Here is a 20,125-nt window from a genome sequence, read left to right on the forward strand (position 1 = left end):
TGGGGATATTGTCACCAGGCTGGCTGAGCTCACATTTGGCAGGGATGTTCCTGTGTGTGATGAAGGCTGGGGCTTGGGCAGGGCCCACCGGTTTGAGACCTCGCACTCACAGAGGCCATGTGGCCTTGAGGTGTGCCCGACCCTCCCCACTGCCCCCGGCCACTAGCCCTGTCACTGACCCACAGATTCAAAGCAGGCACATCTTTCTCAGCTGGTGACTTTGATCCAAGTTTTGTTAAAAAAACATTTTGTTGGGACGCCTGGATGGCTCAGCGGTTGGGCGTCTGCCTTTGGCTCAGAGCGTGATCCCGCCGTCCCGGATGGAGTCCCACGTCGGGCTCCCCGCATGGAGCCTGCCTACGTCTCCGCCTCTCTCTCTCTCTGTCTCTCATGAATAGATAAATAAAATCTTAAAAAACACACACACACACACAAACATTTTGTTTTTCGTGAAAAGGAGCACAGATAGATTATAGAGGAGAATGCAAAATTACTATGAGTTTTTCAGATAAAATTCCTCCTTTTAGCAATGACTCTGTGCTGGTAACAGCAGGATTGGCCGCCCTTTGTCACGCTTTACGGATCAAACCCTCCACAACGCTTTGAGCTACATGGTGATTTCATATTTGGGCGGGGGGTGCTGCCTTCAAAAGCAAAAAGCAAGAGGGGAAATTAATTTTGATTATGTACTTGACCCAGTATATCCAAAATATTGTCATTTCAACTTGTGAATCATATCAAAACTATCTGTGAGATATTTTATATTCTGGGTGGTTGGGGGTTTGGGTGCCCCGGGTGCATTTTACACTTGTAGCCCGTGCTGGGTGGGACCAGCACACCGCGAGGGCTCAGCGGCTGCGTGCCTCTGAGTTCTGTATGTGGAGACTGAGGCTCGGGTCACACAGTGAGGCCACTGTCCAGCACCTGCTCCAGGGGCTTGTCCTTTGCTGGGCCGCCCTTCCTGGGGACATAGTCCTGGTCCCTTTGGTTTCCCTGGGAATGACCCCCAGCGCTTCCACAGAGCCGATGCCCCCCTCCTGCTGGCCACTGGGGACCCTGCGGCCTTGTGCACGAGGGAACATGACGAGGTGGGGCCCTCTGAATGGGGGGTCAGCAGACCGGTGGCCTCGGTCCTGGGAGGGGCCTCGCGGAGCTGGGCTGGCCGGTGGCGGCGCTCCCACCAGGGGGCAGCCTCGGGTCAGAAATGCGGCCGGTCAGCGGCTCTGCTGGGGTGCCCAGGGGCGCTTCCGCAAGCACAGCTGTGTGGGCTCGCTGGTCAAGGGCTGGGCAGTCACACCTCCTGGTGAGTCTTTCTGGAATGATGGGCTCAGGGCCTAGAGGCTCCCCTGGAGGAGCAGACCGCAGCCTTCTGGGCGGAGAGCCTGTCGGGGCCAGTGAGAGGTGCCCAGCCCGGCCCCGGAGCCCTGGGTGGCTGGGCTGGGCGAGGACGGCCCGCACGGAGGGCAAGGCGTCGGTCACCCCGGGCCCGGAACGCCCCCCTGGCCGCCATCTTCACAGTGGGCGCCCCAGGCCCCTTACCTACAGTGTGAAGCAAGCGGGGGGAGCCTCCCCCCAGGCCAGCCCCACAGTGAAGGGCAGTGCGGGGCTCACACCCCAGGTTCAGCTCACTTGTCATCACTGAGGAAGGGCACTCTCTGCCCTGGGCTCCTCATGCGGGGGTGTCCAGGAGATGTGGGGCTCAGCCTCCACCAGGCTCTGAAGCCCTGCAGACGTGCCCCCTGGACCACCACCCCGAGTCTGTCTTTGGGCCTTCTATATCCTGGAGGTGGCCCTGGGTCATCCTGGACACATGTGGATCCAGACATGTGCTGTGTCCGCGACGCCGCCCAAGTGTGGCAGGACCCAGCCCCTGCCCAGCCTGGCTGGGGGGTTCGTGTCCACCCTCCAGCACACCCTTGTCCACCTAAGGGACCCCCAGGGGCAGATGCTATTGTACCTTCCCACGAATTGCTGCCTCTGCCTGGCCTCTGACCCTCAAGTCCCATTTTCACACCCCAAGGAGCTGCTGCTAGAAGCCCCCTTTGGGGGATCCCTTTGATAAAGCAGAGGGTCCTTTTGTTGGGGGAAAAAAGGCCTGTCCCAGCTTCCTGGGGCAAGGTCCTGCTGCACTTCAGAGCTATGGTCTTGGTGTAGACCTATCAGTTCTGTGTAAGCAGTGTCTTGTTTCTAGAATGTTCTGTCCTTCTTCCCTGGGGCTTCAGCCCACTGGCTCCCAACCTGTTTTGCTCTCTCGCAGCCACGGGTCCTCTCCAGGCCCCCTCTTCCAGGCAGCCTTCCCTAAGCACCTCTAAACTCCTGCTACACTTGAACCTGGCCCAGTGGCTCTCCCACCCTGCATGAATTCACCTCTCGCCCGGGGCTATTTGCAGTATTGTCATTACTTTCCAATTGAAGGATCATGTCCATACAGTTCAGTGCAGAAATCCCAAATGCTCAGCCCAATAAGTTTTCACACACGTGTCTACTGTGTAACCGCCACCCAGACCAGGATATAGAACGTCCACAGCTCCTGGGTGGGGGTGTCTCCCCTGGGGTCTCCTGCCTCCTTTCTCTCCCCTCTGCACAGATCTTTTCACTTGCCTCTCCTATAGCTGGGTTCCGAGCACATGTTCTTTAGATTTGCAGAGACTCTTGGGTGCCTGCGGAGCCCCTGACATCCTCAGCCCGACTGCCAAGGCCTGGCCAGATTATGCCCACACCAGCTATCCCTTGCATACGCTGACCGCGCCAGGCACCACACCGCCGTCTGTGGGGTCTGCCCACCCCCTTACATCCAGTTCAGCTCATCATTCAGGAGCAGCTCCCAGAACCAGGGACCAGCCCTTTCCTCGTGTGACCCACCCCAGCTCACCATCTGGACCTCCCCCTCCTGTGACATCTCTGCTTGTGTCCTTGGGCCTGGCGTGGAGTAAGTGCTCTCCGAGCTCCTGTTGGAAGAGCAGATGTGGGAATTTTGCCTGGATCAATCAAGGTTACAAACAACCCAAACTGACTGTAGCAAAATTTAATTTAAAAAAATTTTTTTTGATGTCTGGGGTACAGATGGTGATTGAACACGTGCACCTGTTCTCACTCCCTTTGCAGCTTCCCATGAATGACAGTAATAAGATATTTTTACAGGCATAAATCCACGGGTATCAGGGGGACAGGAGAGGATGTGACAGCAAGCAAATGTTAGAAACCAGAGCAGAGGCGACAAATGGTAATGACACGCCCCCTCGACAGAAGCAAACCCTCAACAGCCGTGGGAACGTCGAGACCAGCCTGACTTGTCCCCCAAATCCTCAGAGGGGCCGACAGGAGGTGTTGCCAGGGCATGCAGGGGGCGACATTGTCCCCAGACGCCCCTCCCCAACCCCATGCAACCTCTTCCCCAGCCCAGTCCTGAGAGGGAAGGAACAGTGCTGTGTGCTCCTGAGGACCCCATGCCCCAGTGATGACAGACAGGAACAGGCTTCCTCCACACCACCCAGCATCATCTCTGGGAACAGAGTAGCCCCAGAGGAGAGACCCAGCAAAAAGCCCGACAACAGAGCTCCCCAGTCAGCTGGTCCCTCCAGCCCCTCCCAGGGTTCAGAGCACCCCGCAGCCTGCTAGCCCCCCAGACAGTGGCTTCGTCCTTGCTCTCTCCCAGTCACTGACTCTAGGGGAAGCCGGCATATGTCAGGACACTCAAGTGGCCCTAAGGAGGGTCACCGGTTGAGGACCAGAGACCTTCACTAATAGCCAGCGGGAATCAGGGCCTCCTACCCCAGTTGGACCTTCAGATGACAGCAGCCCCAACCAACATTCACACCCTTGTAAGGGCAGCCTCATGAGAAACCCCAAGCCAGAGCCACCACGTGATATCACTAGAATTCCCGGCCCATAGAAATTGGGATAATCAGGGATTGCTTTGTCACTGTTGTTCTGATCTCTTATTTTGAAATAATTACAGATTCTCGGGAAGCTCCAAACACAGCACAGAGAGGTCCTGTGTTTTCCCCCAATGGCTACCTCTCATGTGATCATAGTATCAGATCTAAACCAGCAGGTTGATGTTAGTACAATGGGTGAGTCTCCTTCCATGTCCTGTGATCACACGTGTAAATCTGTGGAGACACCACCACAACCAAGACCCAGGACACTCCATCCCCATGCGGACCTCTTTCGTGTTGCCACTCTGTTGTACAGCCAACCCTTCACCCTGGTGACCACAAGTCTGGCTTCCATTTCTGTGGCTTTGTCATTTCAAGAATGTTACCTAACTGGGATCATATAGTATGTCGCCTTTTGAGGTTAGTGTTTCTCACTCCACATAGTGCCATATTGCCAGGAAAAGATTCATCCTTTCTATCCCCAGGCTCTATTCCATGGGATGCCCCACAGCGGATGTGCTGCTTGTGGTCACACGCTGCATTTCAGCTCTTGTAGTGGGTGCAGAAGCATGCTCTGGTGCTCTCCATCTGCGTTTGCCCAGTGGCTGGTGCTGTTTGCTTGCCATCCTGGCACCGTTTGCCACATCCTCTTCAGTGACACATCTCTACATGTTTTTTTTGCCCATTTTGTAATTGGATTTTTTTCATTTGGGGTTTTGTGAGTTCTTATATACTCTAGATATGAGTCATTTGTCAGATATGTGGTTTGCAAATGTTTGCTTCCAGCCTGTAACTTCAGGCGGGTCCTCTGCAGGGCAGCATGAAAGACAGAGAGACAGAGAGGCAGAGACACAGGCAGAGGGAGAGGCAGGCTCCACTCAAGGAGCCTGTCACAGGACTCGATCCCGGGGCTCCAGGATAACACCCTGGGCCGAAGGCAGGCACTAAACTGCTGAGCCACCTAGGGATCCCCTTGAGTTGGTTTTCTAATCAAGTTTGATGTGTGGATTGAAGTTTGCTTTTTGCCTGTGGGTATTCAATTGCTCCAGCACTGTTTATTAAAAAGACAATGTTCCCTCCACTGAATTGCTCTTGCACTTTTGTCAAGTCAGCTGGCCATACTTACACAAGGCTTTTTGTGAGTTCTCTATCCTCTCCCATCAGTCACTGTGTCTGCCCTCTGCCAATCCCACACAGTGTTGGTCATTGCCACTCTCTAGTAAGGATTAAAATCAGGTAAAGGGGCTCGTCTCACTTTTTTTGTTGACATTTGTGTTACCTCTTCAAGTCCTTTACCTCTCTCTGTCAATTTTAGCATAATTGTGTCTGTATTTACAAAAAAAATAGTATTTCCAGAATTTTTTATAGGAATTGCATTAAATCAGTTTTGGGAGAAGTGACATCTTCCCTACATTGAGCCTTCTAATCCATGAACATTGTATGTCTTTCCATTTATTTTATTTATTTCTTCACAGTTTGCAGTTTTTAGCATAGAAATCTGTACATGTTTTGTTAGATTCACATCTATGCATTTTGAGGGTTTTTTTTTTTGAGTGATTGTAAATGGTATTTATATATATTTTTAGAGAAAGAGAGAGAGAGCACATGTGTGAGCAGGAGTGGGAGGGAGGGGCAGAGAGAGAGAGAGAATCTTAAGCAGATTCCATGCTCAGGGTGCAGCCTGACGCAGGGCTCAATCTCATGACCCTGAGATCATGACCTGAGCCTAAGTCGAGCACTTAACTGACTGAACCACCCAGGTTCCCCTGGTATTGTATTTTTAACACAACAAAATGACACAACAAACAGATACAATAATACTACAAAAATAATCAATGTTTACTTCTTTAAAAACAGTTTTGTTGAAATGCAATTAACACAACATAAAATGTACCTGTTGTACATGACTTATACAAAATTTACAGGATTGTGCAACCACCACCATAATCCAGTTTCAGAACATTTCCATCACACCAAAAGCTTACCCCACCCCATCTACAGCCAGCCTCTGCTTCCACTTGAGCCCCTGGCATTTGTGTCCATAAATCTGCCTTTTCTAAACATTTTTATATATGGAATCCTACAATAAGAAGTCCTCCATGTCCAGCTGCACTCAGCATCACGTTCTTGAGCCTCATCCATGTCACAAGGATCCATACTTCATTCTTTTCTTGTTGAATAGCATTCCATTGTGTGGATGGGCTGCATTTGGTGCATCCTTTCCCCAGTGATGGATATTTAGACGGTTTCCAGCTTGGAGCTGTTATATAGATACTGCTGTGAACATTCATATACTCGGTGTGTGGACATATGTTTTCATTTCTCTTGGGTAGATTCTTGAGGGTAGAATTGCTGGGTCATATGATTAGTTCATGTTTAACTTTTTAAAGAAGCTGCCAGGCTTCACAAAGTGACTGACTGTCTATGTTATGCTGGCAATGCATGAGGGTTCCAACTGCTCCCCATCCTGCACTGAATTATTGTCTTTCTTGACTATAGCCCTTCCAGTTGGTGTGTCCTGGGATCTCATCATGGTTTTAATTTGCTTTTCTTTAATAACTGATTATTCTGAACATCTTGCTTTTATGCTTGTCAATTCATATATCTTCTCTGATGAACTATTTAGGTCTTCTGCCCATTTTTACATTAGGTTATTTTCTTACTGACTTTTGTTTGTTTTCTATTTATAAATGTGTATGTGGACACGAGTCTTTTATCAGATGTACACTTTATACATATTTCCCCATTTATAGCTCATCTGTTCTTTTTAGTAATGGTGTCATTTGAGGTGATTTTTTAAACTTATGATGAAGTACAGCTTATTGATTTTTCTTTTATGGACTGTGCTTTTTTTGGTGGCATGTCTGACCCAGGATAATAGAGATTTCCTCTGTTTTCTTACAGAAGTTTTATAGTTTTCACTGTTACATGGAGCATTTTGAGTGATTTCTTGTGCTTGGGGTAAGGTTTATCCTCTCTTTTTGCAATACCCAATTGTTCTAGCTCCATTTGTTGAAAAGACTATCCTTTCTCCATTGAATTCTCTTGGTACTTTTGTTGAAAATCAACTAACCAGGGCCACCTGCGTAGCTCACTTGGTTAACCGTCTGACTTCGGCTCAGGTTATGAACTCAGGGTCTTGGGATCAAGTCCCGCATCAAGCTCTCTGTTCAGTGGGGAGTCTGCTTCTCCCTCTGCCCCATCACCTTGCTCATGCTCTCTCTCTCTCTCTCTCTCTCTCTCTCAAATAAATAAATACAATCTTTAGAAAAAAAAGAAAATCAACTGACCATAAATACAACGGCTAATTTCTGGATTCTCAGTTCTGTTTCACCTATATACCTGTCTTTGTGCCGGTGTGACACTGTCTTGATTCCTGTGGTTTTATCACAAGTTTGAAAGTTATGTAGTGCCAGTTCTCCAGCTTTGCTCTTCTCTTTCAAAATTGTTTTGGCAATTATTCTAGGTCCTATAAATTCCCATATAAACTTTGGGATCAGCTTCTCAATTCCTACCCCAAAAAGCCTCCTAGGATTTCTATAAAGATTGTGTTGAATCTATAGGTCGCTCCACAGAGAACTGAGTATAGAATGTCTTTCTGTTTACCTAAATACTATTTAATTTGTGTCAATGATGTCTTGTTCTTTTCAGTATGGGAGCCTTACTCTTCTTTTGTAACATTTATTCTTAAGCATTGTGTTATTCTTGTGCTATTGTGAATGGAACAATTACTTTCATTTTCAGAATGTTCACTGCTTGTATATAGAACTATAATTGATTTTTGTATATTAATCTTATATCCTGCTACCTTGCTAACCTGGTTTATTAGTTCTGGTAGCTCTTGGGGGGGGGATTCCTTAGGATTTTCTACATTAAGGATTATCCCATCCATGAATAAAGATAGTTTTACTTCTTCCTTTGAAATCTAGATTTATTTAGTTTCTTTTGTTTTAGTTCATTTTATTTGTTCCTTGTTCCACTGGCTAGCGTCTTCAGCAAAATGTTGAACAACAAGGATGATGGATATCCTTGGTTTGTCCTTAGTGTTAGAGGGGGAAAATTTCAGTCTTTCATCATTACAATTACTAGCTATAGCTTCTCATAGATGCCTATATCCATTTGAGGAAATCCCCTTCTATTTCTAGTATGTCGTGAGTTTTTATTATCAATGATGTTAATCTTGGTCAGATGCTTTTCCTACATCTAGGAATGTAGATGACATGATCATCTGGGGTTTTGTCTGTTATTCAATTAATGCAGTGATCACATTAATTGATTTTTAAATTGTTATTTATTTATTCATGAGAGACACACACACAGAGAGAGGCAGAGACACAGGCTCCATGCAGGGAGCCTGATGTGGGACTTGACCCTGGGACTTCAGGATCACACCCCGAGCCGGAAGGCAGACACTCAACCGCTGAGCCACCCAGGCGTCCCACATTAATTGGCTTTTGAACACTAAGCCAACTTCACATTCCTGGAACAATTTCCATCAGGTCATGGTATAGGATCTTTTTTACATGTTGCTGGATTCAGTTTGTAATATTTTGTTAAGGATTCTTATATCTGTGTTACTAAGGACATAGATCTGCAGTTTTCTTGTGATGTCATTGTCTGACTTGAGAATCAGGGTAATGTTGCCCTCATTCTTTATCTTGTGATGGATTTTATATTATTTCTTCTTTAAGTATTTGGTAGAATTTACCTGTAAAGCCATCTGGGCTGGACTTGCATTTCAGGGACAATGTTAATGTAGTCATCCCAGCTGTTATCACAAGTTTGTGGCTGTTGTTTACATATCCATTTACCTTCATCTGTTTGTGTCTTTAGACAGCATAGAACTGGATCTTAATTTTTTTAAGTATTAAGAAAATATAGCCTGAAAACGTCTCCTTTTGATTGGGGTGGGTAAGCCCCAATTTACATTTAACGTAATTATTGACATAGAATCTATCAACCTAATTCTGTGATCCTCCAACACCAACTGAGTGTACTACAATTCAGTTCAGTTCTGACAGTAACTACCTGGAGTCAGTGCAGGCTCCATGGGTGAGGGGCTCATTCCCATAAGCTGCCCCCACTTCAGACATTAGCTTCAAATCCAGGGTCCCCAGGCTTCCTGCATACCCATCTAAGTTGGCTGCACATTCACTGGCTCCCATGATCTCCCTCCAGGTCAATAATTCACTAGAATTACTCACAGAACTCAAGAAAGCACCATACTTAGGATTATAGTCATATTATAAAGAATACAACTTGGGAACAGCCAAATGGAGGTGATGCATGGGGCAAGATGTGTGAGTGGGCGGAGGGTAGCCCAAGGTTCCATGCCCCCTCTAGATGCACCACCCTCCCAGCACATCTATGTCACCACCTAGAAGCACCAGACCCCCTTGTTTAGGGGGTTTAGATGGGGTTTCACTAATTAGGCATGACCAATCAAATCATTGGCCAGTAATGATTAAACTCAGTAAAACAAAAAACAAAAACAAAACAAAACAAAACAAAACAACCAAACAAACTCAGTCTTGAGCCCTCTGTCTTCCATGAAGGCTGAAATTTCCAGCCCTCTAATCTGGGTTGGTTCCTCTGGGGACCACCCCTCTTGAGGTGTCCGGGGCACTCCCCCATCTGGAGTCCCCTCATTAGCATAGACCCAGGTGTGGGCCATAGGGGCTTATTATGAATTACAGAAGACATCAATCAGGAAATTCCAAAGGTTTTAGGAGCTCTATGCAGCGACAAAGACCAAATATATACACTCGATTATTCCAGGTAGGTTTACATCTTTAATTTTGCTATTTGCTTTCTGTATGTCTCCCATCTATTTTCTTCCTCTGTTCCTCCTTCACTACCTTCTTTCATGTTATATAAATATTTTTTTAGTGTGCCACTTAAATTTCTCTGTTGATTTTTTAAAAACTGTTTTTGTTAGTTTTTTCTTGTAGTAATGGCTCTGGGGATTGCACATGCCTCTTATCACAATCTCCTGATTAATACTGACTTAATTCCAGGAAAACATAGAAACTTTGCTGCTTTTATGTAACTCTGTCTCTCCCCACTGCCCTGTGCTGTTATTGTCAATATACAGCATCAGCAAGATGTGTGTGTGTGGTCTGGTACATTAACATATGCAGTCAACATCCCCAGAGCTTTCCATTTCTCTCCATGGACTCAATTTATCACTTTGTATCAGTTCTTCACAGCTTGAAGGAATTCTTTTAGTATTTATTGTGAGACAGGTCTGCTAGCAACACATTCCCTTAGACTTTTTGCACCTGGAAATGGTTTTACTTTATCTTCACTTTTTGATGGATAGTTTTGCTGGATATAGGATTCTGAGAGTTGGCTTTTTTTCTCTTTAGCACTTTGACCATTTCATTCCACTCTTTATACCAGCTTCTCTTGTTTCTGATAAGAAGTGAGCTGCTGATCCCGTTGTTCTTGAATATGTGAGGGTTGTTTGCTGTCGCATGCTTTTCTCCTTGGTTTGATTATGACCTTGTGGTACCCTCAAGCCAGCAGGTTTAAGCAATAGCCTCAACCTTGCAAATTCTGTTCAAGACCCAAGCCTGGGAAGCAAATGCGTCAAGCAGCCTGTCCTTGATGATCTTGATCAGTGAGAAGAAGGATCCAGCCAGAAGACCCTCCAGGTACCTCCAGGGTACCTCCCAGAGATGGGAGGGCATATTCCAGGATCATCCACACCCCAGAAACACACTGCGCAAGAGGGCATGACAGGGTTCAAAGGGAAGTTGACATGTGCTTGGAAAGGGACTAATAAAACAACGTCCCCTCCCACTAAATGGAAAGGAATTAAGGAAGGTGATGGTTTATAGGGAGAGAATCAAGAAAAGAGCATTTGGGCGGAGTGGTCAGTGGGGGAAAAGGTTTGGAGACTACAAAGTGCACAAGCAGCATGTGCTCTTGTCTCCCTGGGGACAGGAGCATGGAGGGCGGGAGGACTGGTGAAGCCACCAGTATTGGCTCACATGTGTTCGTGATCCATGTCATAGTAATGCTGTCATCTCACTGGTGCTGCCCAGCAAAGGTTGGGCATCCCACCCATTACCTGGTTGTGGCAAGCCCTGACTCACAGACTTATCCAAGGCTGGCCCTGACTCCCTAACACACTTCTTCTGCAGGCCTCAGTTTCTCCATCTACCAAAGCCAGGGTGCACTCACCTTCCCAGGACTGCTGAGAGGCCAGAGCGTGGGAAAGCACTCAGCGACACGTCCATGGCCAAAGACACTCCAAGGCCATTGTGCCAGCCCGGTCTCCTGGGTGCTTGCCACACTCTGGCGCCCAAACAATGCCTGCCTCTGAGTGGAACTGCGGGTGGGCTGTAACCATGGCGAGGGGCCCTGCAAGGCAGCAGTGCCAACTGCCTGTCCAGGGTCAGCCCGGCCTGCGGCCCTGGTTACGGCTTTGTCCCTCGGGCTGGAACTGGTCCCATGCTAGCAGGCTTAGAATGGCTGGCTGTCAGGGAGGGCAATGCTTACCGAAAAGGAATGGAGCTCTTGGCTGGAGAGGGGTTGAGGTTTGAAATGAGGATGGGGGGCTATTTCCAAGGTCCTGAAAGCACAGTCAGGTTTGGGTCAGAGTGCAGCCTGGGTCTCTGTACTGCTGGTGGTGCCTTCCCCATAGGGCATTAAGGAGCCTCTCCACCCCCGCCACACCCCCACCCTCAGTGCAAGGCCCCACAAGGTGCAGGGCCTCAGTGCTCCCGGAAAGAGGCTGCCTCTCCAAGTTCCGGGCTGTTCCAGGCAGCTGGCCAGAGTACATGGGGTCCCCTCCGGGCTTCCCCAGGCTCTCTCACAGCCTGGATGCCGCTCGGCCACTGGCTTTGCCCACTTCCCATGAAGCATTGGGCATGAGTGTGGGACCTCTGCCACGTTCAGAGTGACCAACACCTCTCCAGGGATGGGGGGCAGAGTCTCCCCAAAATTTTTGTTTTCAAATCCATGTTTGCAAACCTAAGACCTCATTTTTTTAAATAAGGAGAAAAACAATAAAAATGGGACTGAATATATGTATTTTTCCAACAGCAGCCACCCAGATATCTAAAAGATTCTGGAATCAGAGGGCCTGGGTTCCAATCCCAGCTCTGCCACAGTTATGCTGTGTGACCTCAGGCAGATGCCTCCCCTCTCTGTGTCTGAGTCCCCTCATCTATGAAGACATCCCCATAGGGCTCTTGTGAGGATAAGTGAGGTCATCACTGAGTGTCTAGAAAGGACACCTGCTCTCCTGAGCCTTCAAGGACCAGGCCCCATTCCCCACTCCACTGTTCTAGCTCTCAGAGTTCCCTGACTGCCCTCCTCTCTGCCAGGTCTGCCTTTAGCCTCTGAAATCTTCATGAAGACTTCAACCAAGGAGGGGGAGAGAGCAGAGAGGGAAGTGGGTGTGGGAGTGGCCCAGACTCTGGAGGACATAACTTCCAGAAGTGCCTCCGGAGGAGGTAGGAAGGCACGGAGAGCTGGAGGGGGAGGAGGAGGGGCAGGGAGGTGTTCTTCTCCACCCAGACATCCTCACCCCTACTTGAAGCCCCCCGCCCCCTCTTCCACCATTCCTGACAGTCGGGCTCAGTCCTCTTTTTTTTTTTAAGGTTTTATTTATTCATGAGAGACATACAGAGAGAGGCAGAGACATAAGCAGAGGGAGAAGCAGGCTTCCCATGAGGACCCCAATGAAGGACTCGATCCCAGGACCCCAGAATCACAAACTGAGCCAAAGGCAGACACTCAACCACTGAGCCACTCAGGAATCCCCAGGCTCAGTCCTCTATGGAGCCCACCCTACATGGACCTCCCTAGCCTGACAAACCTTGTCCCCAGGACCCACCAGGCCACTGGGGGACAGAGGGAACAGCTCCAGGGTCAGGCACCCACACCAGTGCCACCTCAACCTCCTGAAGGAAGACCCAGGGCTGGGGGATCCATGCCAACTTGAGGACTGTGCCCTCCCCCCCAGTCAGCTGGGGATCAGGGTGCTTGGTTCCTCTGGTGACATATGTAGTGCACCAAAGCTGGACCTGAGTTGCCCTACAGAGAAAGGGTGCAAACAGGGGGTTCCATGCTTCCCTTTGTGCCCCCACTCCCACCCCCTAGCTTTGCTGGGGCCATGGAGACGGCAGAGAGGGAAAGCCTTTTGGTCTCATCAAGAGGAGTGCCCCCAAGGGGAAAAGACCCCACTGCCCAGGTGCAGAGAGAACATGATCCTCTGGCAGGTACTCCTATGTTGAGAACCTCCACGCCCACCTTACTTGTCCCACTTTGTTTTTGTTTTTAAGATTTTATTTATTTATTCATGATAGAGAGAGAGAGAGAGAGAGAGGCAGAGACACAGGCAGAGGGAGAAGCAGGCTTCATGCCGGAAGCCTGACGTGGGACTCGATCCTGGGACTCCAGGATCACACCCTGGGCCAAAGGCCGGCGCCAAACCGCTGAGCCACCCAGGGGTCCCCACTTGTCCCACTTTGATCCCTCTTAGGCACTAGGTATAAGCCACAACCCCTGCCCAAACCCCTCATTCCAGGGGGTGCCCCTCCTGCCCAGGGTTCCTTCTCCATCCAGCCCCACCCCACAGGTGCCCAAGGCCCCCCAGCTCCCCAGGCACTAGCTGCTCCTGCCCAGGTCAGGGATGGGGGTGGCCCTCAGGGTCATGCTGGCCCGCCCTCTGGACTGGAGGGCTGCTCTGCGTGGTGCTGAAAAGACAGCTCCAGCCAGCAGCCTGCGGAGTCTGGAGGGAGCTCGGGAGGACCGCCCTGTGCTCCAGGCTCTGGATGCAGGGTGACCAGTGACTGGGGGCAGGGTGGGAGTGGGAAGGGGATGCTGAGGCCAAAATCCAGGTCCCACCACTGCCCTGCTGGGCCTTCTCTGTGCCTGGCAGCACCAGGGCCCCACAGCCCTCAGGCTCATGGAGAAAACTATGACCCCATTTTATAGAAGAGGAAAATAGGCTTCTGAGAAGAGCCATGAGAGGGCAGTGAATGCTAGTTAAGGACATGTCTGCTGGAGTATCCAGGTGCAGTTCTGATGTCGGCCACTTAGGTTGGAGGGAGGAAACCATGGAGTGAAGTGTTACCCCCTGAATCTGGGGAGCCGGCTTAATAGGTGTTCCCTAAAAGGCATTTCCACTTTCTGCATGTCTGAAGTTTTTCATGAGAAAATATCCGGGGAGAAATACACACTTACTGAGAAGGACGCTTCGCCTGCCGCCCCCTCCCCAGGTCCCAGTTGCTGCTCCAAGTCGCCCCTGCAGCCAGGTTCCCTGAGCCCTTCCAGAGATGGTCAGCAGTGGAGAGTCAGGTGTGTATGCATCTCTTCTTTATGTTCCACCTTGGGGAAGGCCTTGCTGCCTGTGGGCTGCCATCCCCACCACCGCAGCAACATCCCAGCTGGTGTGAGACCTCCGGCGTAGACACCTGCGGTAGCCCCCATGACAGGCAGACCCACACCCTGTCACAAAAACTGCCCTGGGGGCCTGAGATGGTGATAAGTTTTGCCACTCAAGGCCACCTGTGCCCTGAACAGAGAGGAAGCACACTGAGGCATCACTGTAGCCCTACACACATTGCCTTGGTGGCCCCAAGCCCTCCAGGGTCATGCTGAGATGGAGTCAGAGCTTGGCATCAGCCTCCCTCCGCAGCCCCTGCACACACGGCAACCTGCAGGAAGAGATGAATGAGCCGAGGCCCAGGACACTGGAGGTGGGTGGGTGTGGAGACATCCTGGCAGGGAGCAGCTCTGGCCTGGCAGGGAGGGAGCAGGGGGGCTCATGTGGGCACCATTCTCCTGCACTGAGCAGGTGCTATACGCTCCTCACAGCTGCCCCATCTACAGAGTTGGAAACTGAGGCTCAGAGAGGTGGTGAATTGTTCAGGCCCACGCAGCGTTGGTGCATCCCATCCTTCAGCCCAGCGCCAGGCCCTGGGTTCTGCAGTCAATTAGGTGGGGGGCCTGGCCATTCCTGATGCTCCTCGTCTCCACCTCGGGCCCAGGCTCTCATTCCCGGAAACGAAGAGTGGGTGTCTTTGCCACCTGGATTTGGGGTGAGGGGAAACCCGGAGCGCCCTCTGGAGCACTCTGGTCTGGAGCGCCCTCTGCTGGGTGGTCTGTTTCTCATGGGGCCCCAGAGGCTTTAGAAAGGAGCTGGAATGGGGGGGGGGGCAGGAAGGCACTCCCCACCCTGGGGTGTCCAAGTGAGACAAAGCAGGGTGAAAGTTGGCTTTAGACCAGAGGTCTTGAACTGACTGCCCCTGAGGCAGTTTGCTTAGAGATTGATATTGGGTTCAGGTCTCACCATGGAGGCCAGTATTTAAAAACAGAGATATCAGATGCATTAACTTCAGATCTCTTAAAATCAGAAGATCTGCACACTTCCCTGTGATAGGAGGAAGGAGCTGAGCATGGTAGGCTAGGTACCTTCCTGTTAGCCACAGACTGCACCAGTCCCTATCGCCCTGGCTCATTTAGTCGTGTGGCCCCGTGGGCATTTGCTCTCCCTCCTCGGCTGTCCAGAGGGCCTGGTACCTTCGGCTGCCCGGTGGCATCATAAGCCTACAGACCTAACCGTGCAAGGGCTACTGCTTCCTGGCCGAGGCAGCTATGCTTCCCCAGATAGGCCCAGCCCAGTGGATCCTCTAGCATGCCCAGGTGCACGTGTGCACACACACATACACACGCACACGCGCACACACACACACACACACACACACACATAACTGAGTGGGGAATCCAGCCTCTGATGGACTGACTCAACTTGCCCGGAGCAGGGGGCTGTCCTGGTGGACCTCATTGGACTTCTCTGGCTAGAGCACCCCATCCTGCTGATTGATGTCTCAGGGTCTCTGAAGGGTATCGAGGAACGTGTGGCCTCCTTCCAAGGAGCTGCCGCTATGGCACAGAGAGAGAGATGGGAAGAGCAGATTTAAGCCGCCCTAGAATTTGCTTCCAATCACCAGGGAAATGGGTTACTATGGTAGGTAGTGAACTGTTTGTCCCTAGAAGGGTATAAGCGGGGTCTGATGCCATTTATTCATTTATTTAGCAGATATTTATTGGTGGTAGGATGTGCCAGGCCCTGTCCCAGGTGTGAGGAATCCCACGGTGAACGCCCTGGTCAGCCAGCGATGTCCTGGAGTGGACCGCCGGTGGGGACAGATGTCTGGCACACCTGTGACCTGGTAAATCCACAAACCACAACTGGCTCTTTGGGATGCGTAGTGGGAAGGTGCATGCCAGGCTGAGTGCTGGGGAAGAGCATCAGGGAGGTCCCGGTGCCAAGGCCCTGAGGCAGAGATGGCTCCATGAGATCCAGGGTTGGGAAGGAGGTGGACAAGCAATGGGACAGATGAAGCCAAAGGTGCAGGGCCTTTGGGCTGAGGCGGGGAGGAGGTTGGGCTCATTCCCATCTCTCAATTTCAGGGATCAGCTTATTAGAGTTGGAGCCCTTATGATTCTGTGGCCCCTGTTGGGAGGTGATGTCTCTAGCTTGTTAAAAGCTCTGGGTGATTCTCTTCAAGGCAGCCATTCGTTAGTTCACTTATTCATCAGCAAACATCTCCAGAGCCAGCTGTGCTGGGGGCTGGGTGAGGAAAGACCTGGTCCCCGACCTCCAGGAGGGGCAGTGTGATAGGGTTGGGGAATAGAGACAAGCAGAGGGTGCAAAGCCCCACTGGAGGTCAGGGAGGGCTTCCTGGAGGAGGTATCATCTGAACAGAGCTGCACTGGCACACAGTTCCAGACAGGCCAGACAAGCAGCCACACGGTGTGCTGAGGGCAGGGGGAGTAAGGGAAGGGGTCCTAACAAGGCCTGCAGCCCCTACAGCAGGAGCCCCTGAGCTCAAAGCTTCCTGCGCCCCCTTTCACAGAAGGGGAGACAGAGGCCCAGGAATGCAGTGGGTCTGGCGCCCCTGTGGTCTGAATTGCCCCTGGCAGCTTGTAACCGGAGCAGAGCAGACCGAGGGCTGATTCGAAGCTGACTCAGCTCCGCACGTGCGCGGGTGCGTGCTTGTGCGTGGGATCTGTCAGCCCTGGGATTTTGGGCTCCCTCCCTCATTTGCTGAACAAGCCTCCTCAAGTTACTTAATCTCCCTGAGCCCCTTCACATCTGTAGGATGCGTGCTGCTCTCCATACCTGGCTGAGTTCTTGGAGGTGGTACAGGCCTGGCCCTTGCGTAGAGCGCAGGAGACTCAGAAGAAGTGTGTGACCCTGGGCCTCAGGCCGTCCCTGCGCTCCGTTCCGTGCAGCCCACTCCCCACCCCAGGGGAAAGAACGCCTAGCATCTTCTCTTTTTTGCCCTCCCACCTTGCATGGCTATGGGGCAGACAGCACTTCACCATGAGGGAGCCTGAGGGACACTGAGGCCCAGAGATCGTGAGCTGCCAGCTTAGGTCACAGAGCAGGGGCCTGGCACCTTGAGCAGAGATGCCCCCATCACCGGGCTCAGAGTCCCTGGGAGCAGAGGCAGCCTGGCCGGATCACAGACGCAGGCCAGGGTGTGGAAGGAAACTGCCCCACCCCCGCCGTCCCCTGCTACATAGGCGACCCCCCTCCCGCCACCCCAGGCCTTCCCAGGGTCCAGGTCGGCTTGTCAGCCCCCAGCCTCCCAGTGGACACAAAAGGCCAGGCTTCCCACAGGCGGGGGCGGGGGGGCAGGGGCTCCTGGGCCAGCTGGGCTGTGGACACAGGCAGGGAAATACAAGGAGACAGGAAGGAAGCCGCACTGCTGGAGTCTGGGGCCACCATTGTCTCACCTGGGGGGGTGGGGGTGCTGCGATGTCCCCTCAGCTCAGGAGGGCCGCGGGCCCCACCCTGCTATTGACTTCTCCACCCTGGCCTCTGTCCCTTCTGTACAGGGATGAGATCCCTCTCTGGAATTCTACAGCAGGTGACAAGTGCCTGAACCCACTCATCTGAGCCTCACGGTCCCCTAGGAGCTGAGGGCTGCAGGTGTCCCCAGAAGCTCAGGAACCAGCCCAAGGTCACACATCAGGGCAGCAGGGCTGGGACCCAGGCCCTCCAAATGCCTGACATAGATGCATGGATGGTAGTTACAGAGGTGGGGTGAAGCCAGCGAGGCTGCCAGCTGTGCTCACTGTCCCCAGACCACATTTCCAGTGCTCCTTCCCTTCCTCTGCACCCATCCTGCCCCCACTACTCACACATGCGTGCACACATGCACACACACACACACGCACAGCAGGCCTGGGAGCACGTCTCACATCCAGGTGGGACAAGGAGAAACAGGAAAGGCTCCTTCCTTCCAGCCCACAGGAAGCAGGGCCAGGAGGCTTCGGGACCTCTCAGCAGACAGTCCTGCACTGGGCAGGATGCTCCCCCAAGGGCTGAGCCAGAGGGGTGTGTACCCAAGGATCTTGCAAGGGCCGCTGGCCAGGAGCCCTCCATCATCTAGTGTCATCTGACACTGCTCCCCTCCCATGGAACCAGGGAAAGAGACCACCTTTGGGGCACGCAGGTCTCAGGGAGAACCCCACCCCATCTCTGGTGGGGGGTCTAGGGCTGCATCCATCACCCCATCTCGCCCCATTCGGTCCCCCCATAGCAGCTGAGCCCCTGCAGCCTGCTCAAACTTTATTGAAGGTAGAGTGAGAACCACAGCCCCCTCCCCTCAGCTCCCTGGTGGGCTCCACTGGACAAGGAATGGTTGATGGCCCAGGCTCCCTCTGGGGACTTCGGGCACAGCTCAGTGGCCCCCGTCCCTGCAAACATCCAAGACACCCGCCTGAGCCCCAGAACCCGCCCCAGACCCCAGCCCAGCCTCGGGGGTGGGATGCCGGCAGTGGGCTCTGCTCCCTTGGGCTTGCAGAGGTCCAAGCCTGTGGTCTCCCTCCCAGGCTGCTTGGGCCTGTGGGGTCCCGGGGTTAAGGATGCCCAGCCAAGTCCCCCGTGCGGCCGGGGGAGGGGGACAGATACATTACCACCAGCTCAAGTCCCTTCTGGCCAGCTCCACCTGGGCCAGGCGGTGGTCACTCAGCACCTGCACCCGGGTGATGGCAGCCAGCGGCCTGTGGCGGTGCGCAAACTGTAGCACCTTGTGCTCCTGGGCGTGGACGTGGAAGTGCTCTGCGTCTGAGCTGACCTCCATCTGGGGACGGGAGGCCGGTGACCCACGGCCCGCCACGGAGCCCGGGGCCCCTCACCATGTGGAACCCGCCGCATCATGCAGGTCGGCCCCAGATGGGAGGTCTGAGCCCCAGCCAGAGGTCCCCTCCCTCTCTCTGAGGGGTGTGCCCACCCGCACCCAGCAGGGAGGCTTTAGGCTGGCCTTTACCTGAAAACCCGCACAGTAAAGCCGGGGACACAGCATCCTTCCCACAGAGCGGCAGGATAGCCCTGACGCCTCCGCAGGTACCCCTCAGCCCCCCCACCCTCAAGGGCCTCCCCTCCCCTGCCCGCATCACCTCAAAGGGCTCCCCCAGCACCAGTGGGAAGACGCTGGACACCTCCTCCTGGCCCCAGCGGCCACCCTGGAAGGTGTTGCCCACCACGGTGGCGCTGGAGAACCGGGGCTTGAGGTGGAAGGCGATGTCCCCCGCCTCGGACAGGAAGTTGATCTCAAACCTGGGGGGCGTCACGGGGGTTGTGAGAAAGCAGATGGGTGGGTAGTCACCCCGCCCAAGGCTGAGAGGGGGCCCCAGGGAGGGCGGTGACCCTTACTTGTCCTCTCCAGAGTCAGAGTGTCCCTGGACCAACAGGCTCCAGCCAGGGGCCAGGCCGCCCGCACAGAAGGCTTCAAACTGCATTCAAAAGGGGGACACAGTGTACGCCACTTGTCCAGGGGGTCCCAGCCAATCTCACCCCCAGCGCGTGCTCCTCCCCGGGACCCTAGCCCTCAGAGCAGGGTGGTAGGGATGCCAGCGCAGTAGGGGTTCTCCACCCCATGCCCCCTCAGCCCGCAGGTATGGGGAAGGAGCACTGGGGATTTGGGGAGTCCCCCGACTGGGCCTGCTCCCTTCTCACCCACCTGCAGCGCCATCCCGCCAGCTCCTGAGGGCAGGGAGCCTGAGCCAGGGCATATAGGCAGGTGGGCCGGGCTGGCTGGGCGGGGTTCAGGAGCCCCACCCCGGGGGCAGTGGGCAGGCGGATCCGCCCCCCACCCACCCCTAACCGCCCCCCCCCCTCCGCTTCTCTCCTCATTATCAGCAGGTGCACCATTCAAGCACCAGAGACAGGGGGGCCGGCCCTGGCCCCCTTCCCCACCCCCACTTCACTTTTT

At 52.9% G+C, this 20,125-nt stretch overlaps 1 protein-coding gene and 2 long non-coding RNA genes across 5 annotated transcripts; 1 reads left to right on the top strand and 2 right to left on the bottom strand.

Moving 5' to 3' along the window:
• Positions 1-438: 438 nt before the first annotated feature.
• Positions 439-11,203, bottom strand: LOC140638806 (uncharacterized). Its single transcript, XR_012035765.1, has 3 exons — positions 11,067-11,203; positions 2,873-2,948; positions 439-644 (listed from the first exon to the last, which is right to left on the bottom strand). It is a non-coding gene; the product is annotated as an uncharacterized lncRNA (long non-coding RNA).
• A 66-nt stretch (positions 11,204-11,269) lies between these two features.
• On the top strand, positions 11,270-17,434 carry LOC140638807 (uncharacterized). 3 transcript variants are annotated; one of them, XR_012035767.1, is made up of 5 exons: positions 11,270-11,422; positions 12,215-12,343; positions 14,114-14,192; positions 14,477-14,593; positions 15,934-17,434. It is a non-coding gene; the product is annotated as an uncharacterized lncRNA (long non-coding RNA). The 3 variants fall into 3 exon arrangements; XR_012035768.1 differs by having other exon boundaries at positions 14,533-14,593; XR_012035766.1 differs by lacking the exon at positions 14,477-14,593.
• Positions 17,435-18,473: 1,039 nt separating this feature from the next.
• On the bottom strand, positions 18,474-19,652 carry GRIFIN (galectin-related inter-fiber protein). Its single transcript, XM_072836792.1, has 4 exons — positions 19,567-19,652; positions 19,311-19,470; positions 18,828-18,994; positions 18,474-18,608 (listed from the first exon to the last, which is right to left on the bottom strand). Exons 1-4 carry the CDS (start codon positions 19,650-19,652, stop codon positions 18,593-18,595), a joined length of 429 nt encoding a protein of 142 aa, XP_072692893.1. The 3' UTR covers positions 18,474-18,592.
• Positions 19,653-20,125: the final 473 nt, after the last annotated feature.

Source organism: Canis lupus, chromosome 8, assembly GCF_048164855.1.
Source record: "Canis lupus baileyi chromosome 8, mCanLup2.hap1, whole genome shotgun sequence".
In the NCBI taxonomy this organism is placed as follows: Eukaryota; Metazoa; Chordata; class Mammalia; order Carnivora; family Canidae; genus Canis; species Canis lupus.

Bases quoted from the DNA above. Each gene is read 5' to 3' on its own strand.
- GRIFIN (XM_072836792.1), bottom strand. From the start codon at position 19,652: ATGCAGTTTGAAGCCTTCTGTGCGGGCGGCCTGGCCCCTGGCTGGAGC. The intron at 19,471-19,566 runs GTAAGGGTCACC...GACGCCCCCCAG, and splicing joins TCTGACTCTGGAGAGGACAA to GTTTGAGATCAACTTCCTGT. The intron at 18,995-19,310 runs GTGATGCGGGCA...TCCCGTCCCCAG, and splicing joins TGCTGGGGGAGCCCTTTGAG to ATGGAGGTCAGCTCAGACGC.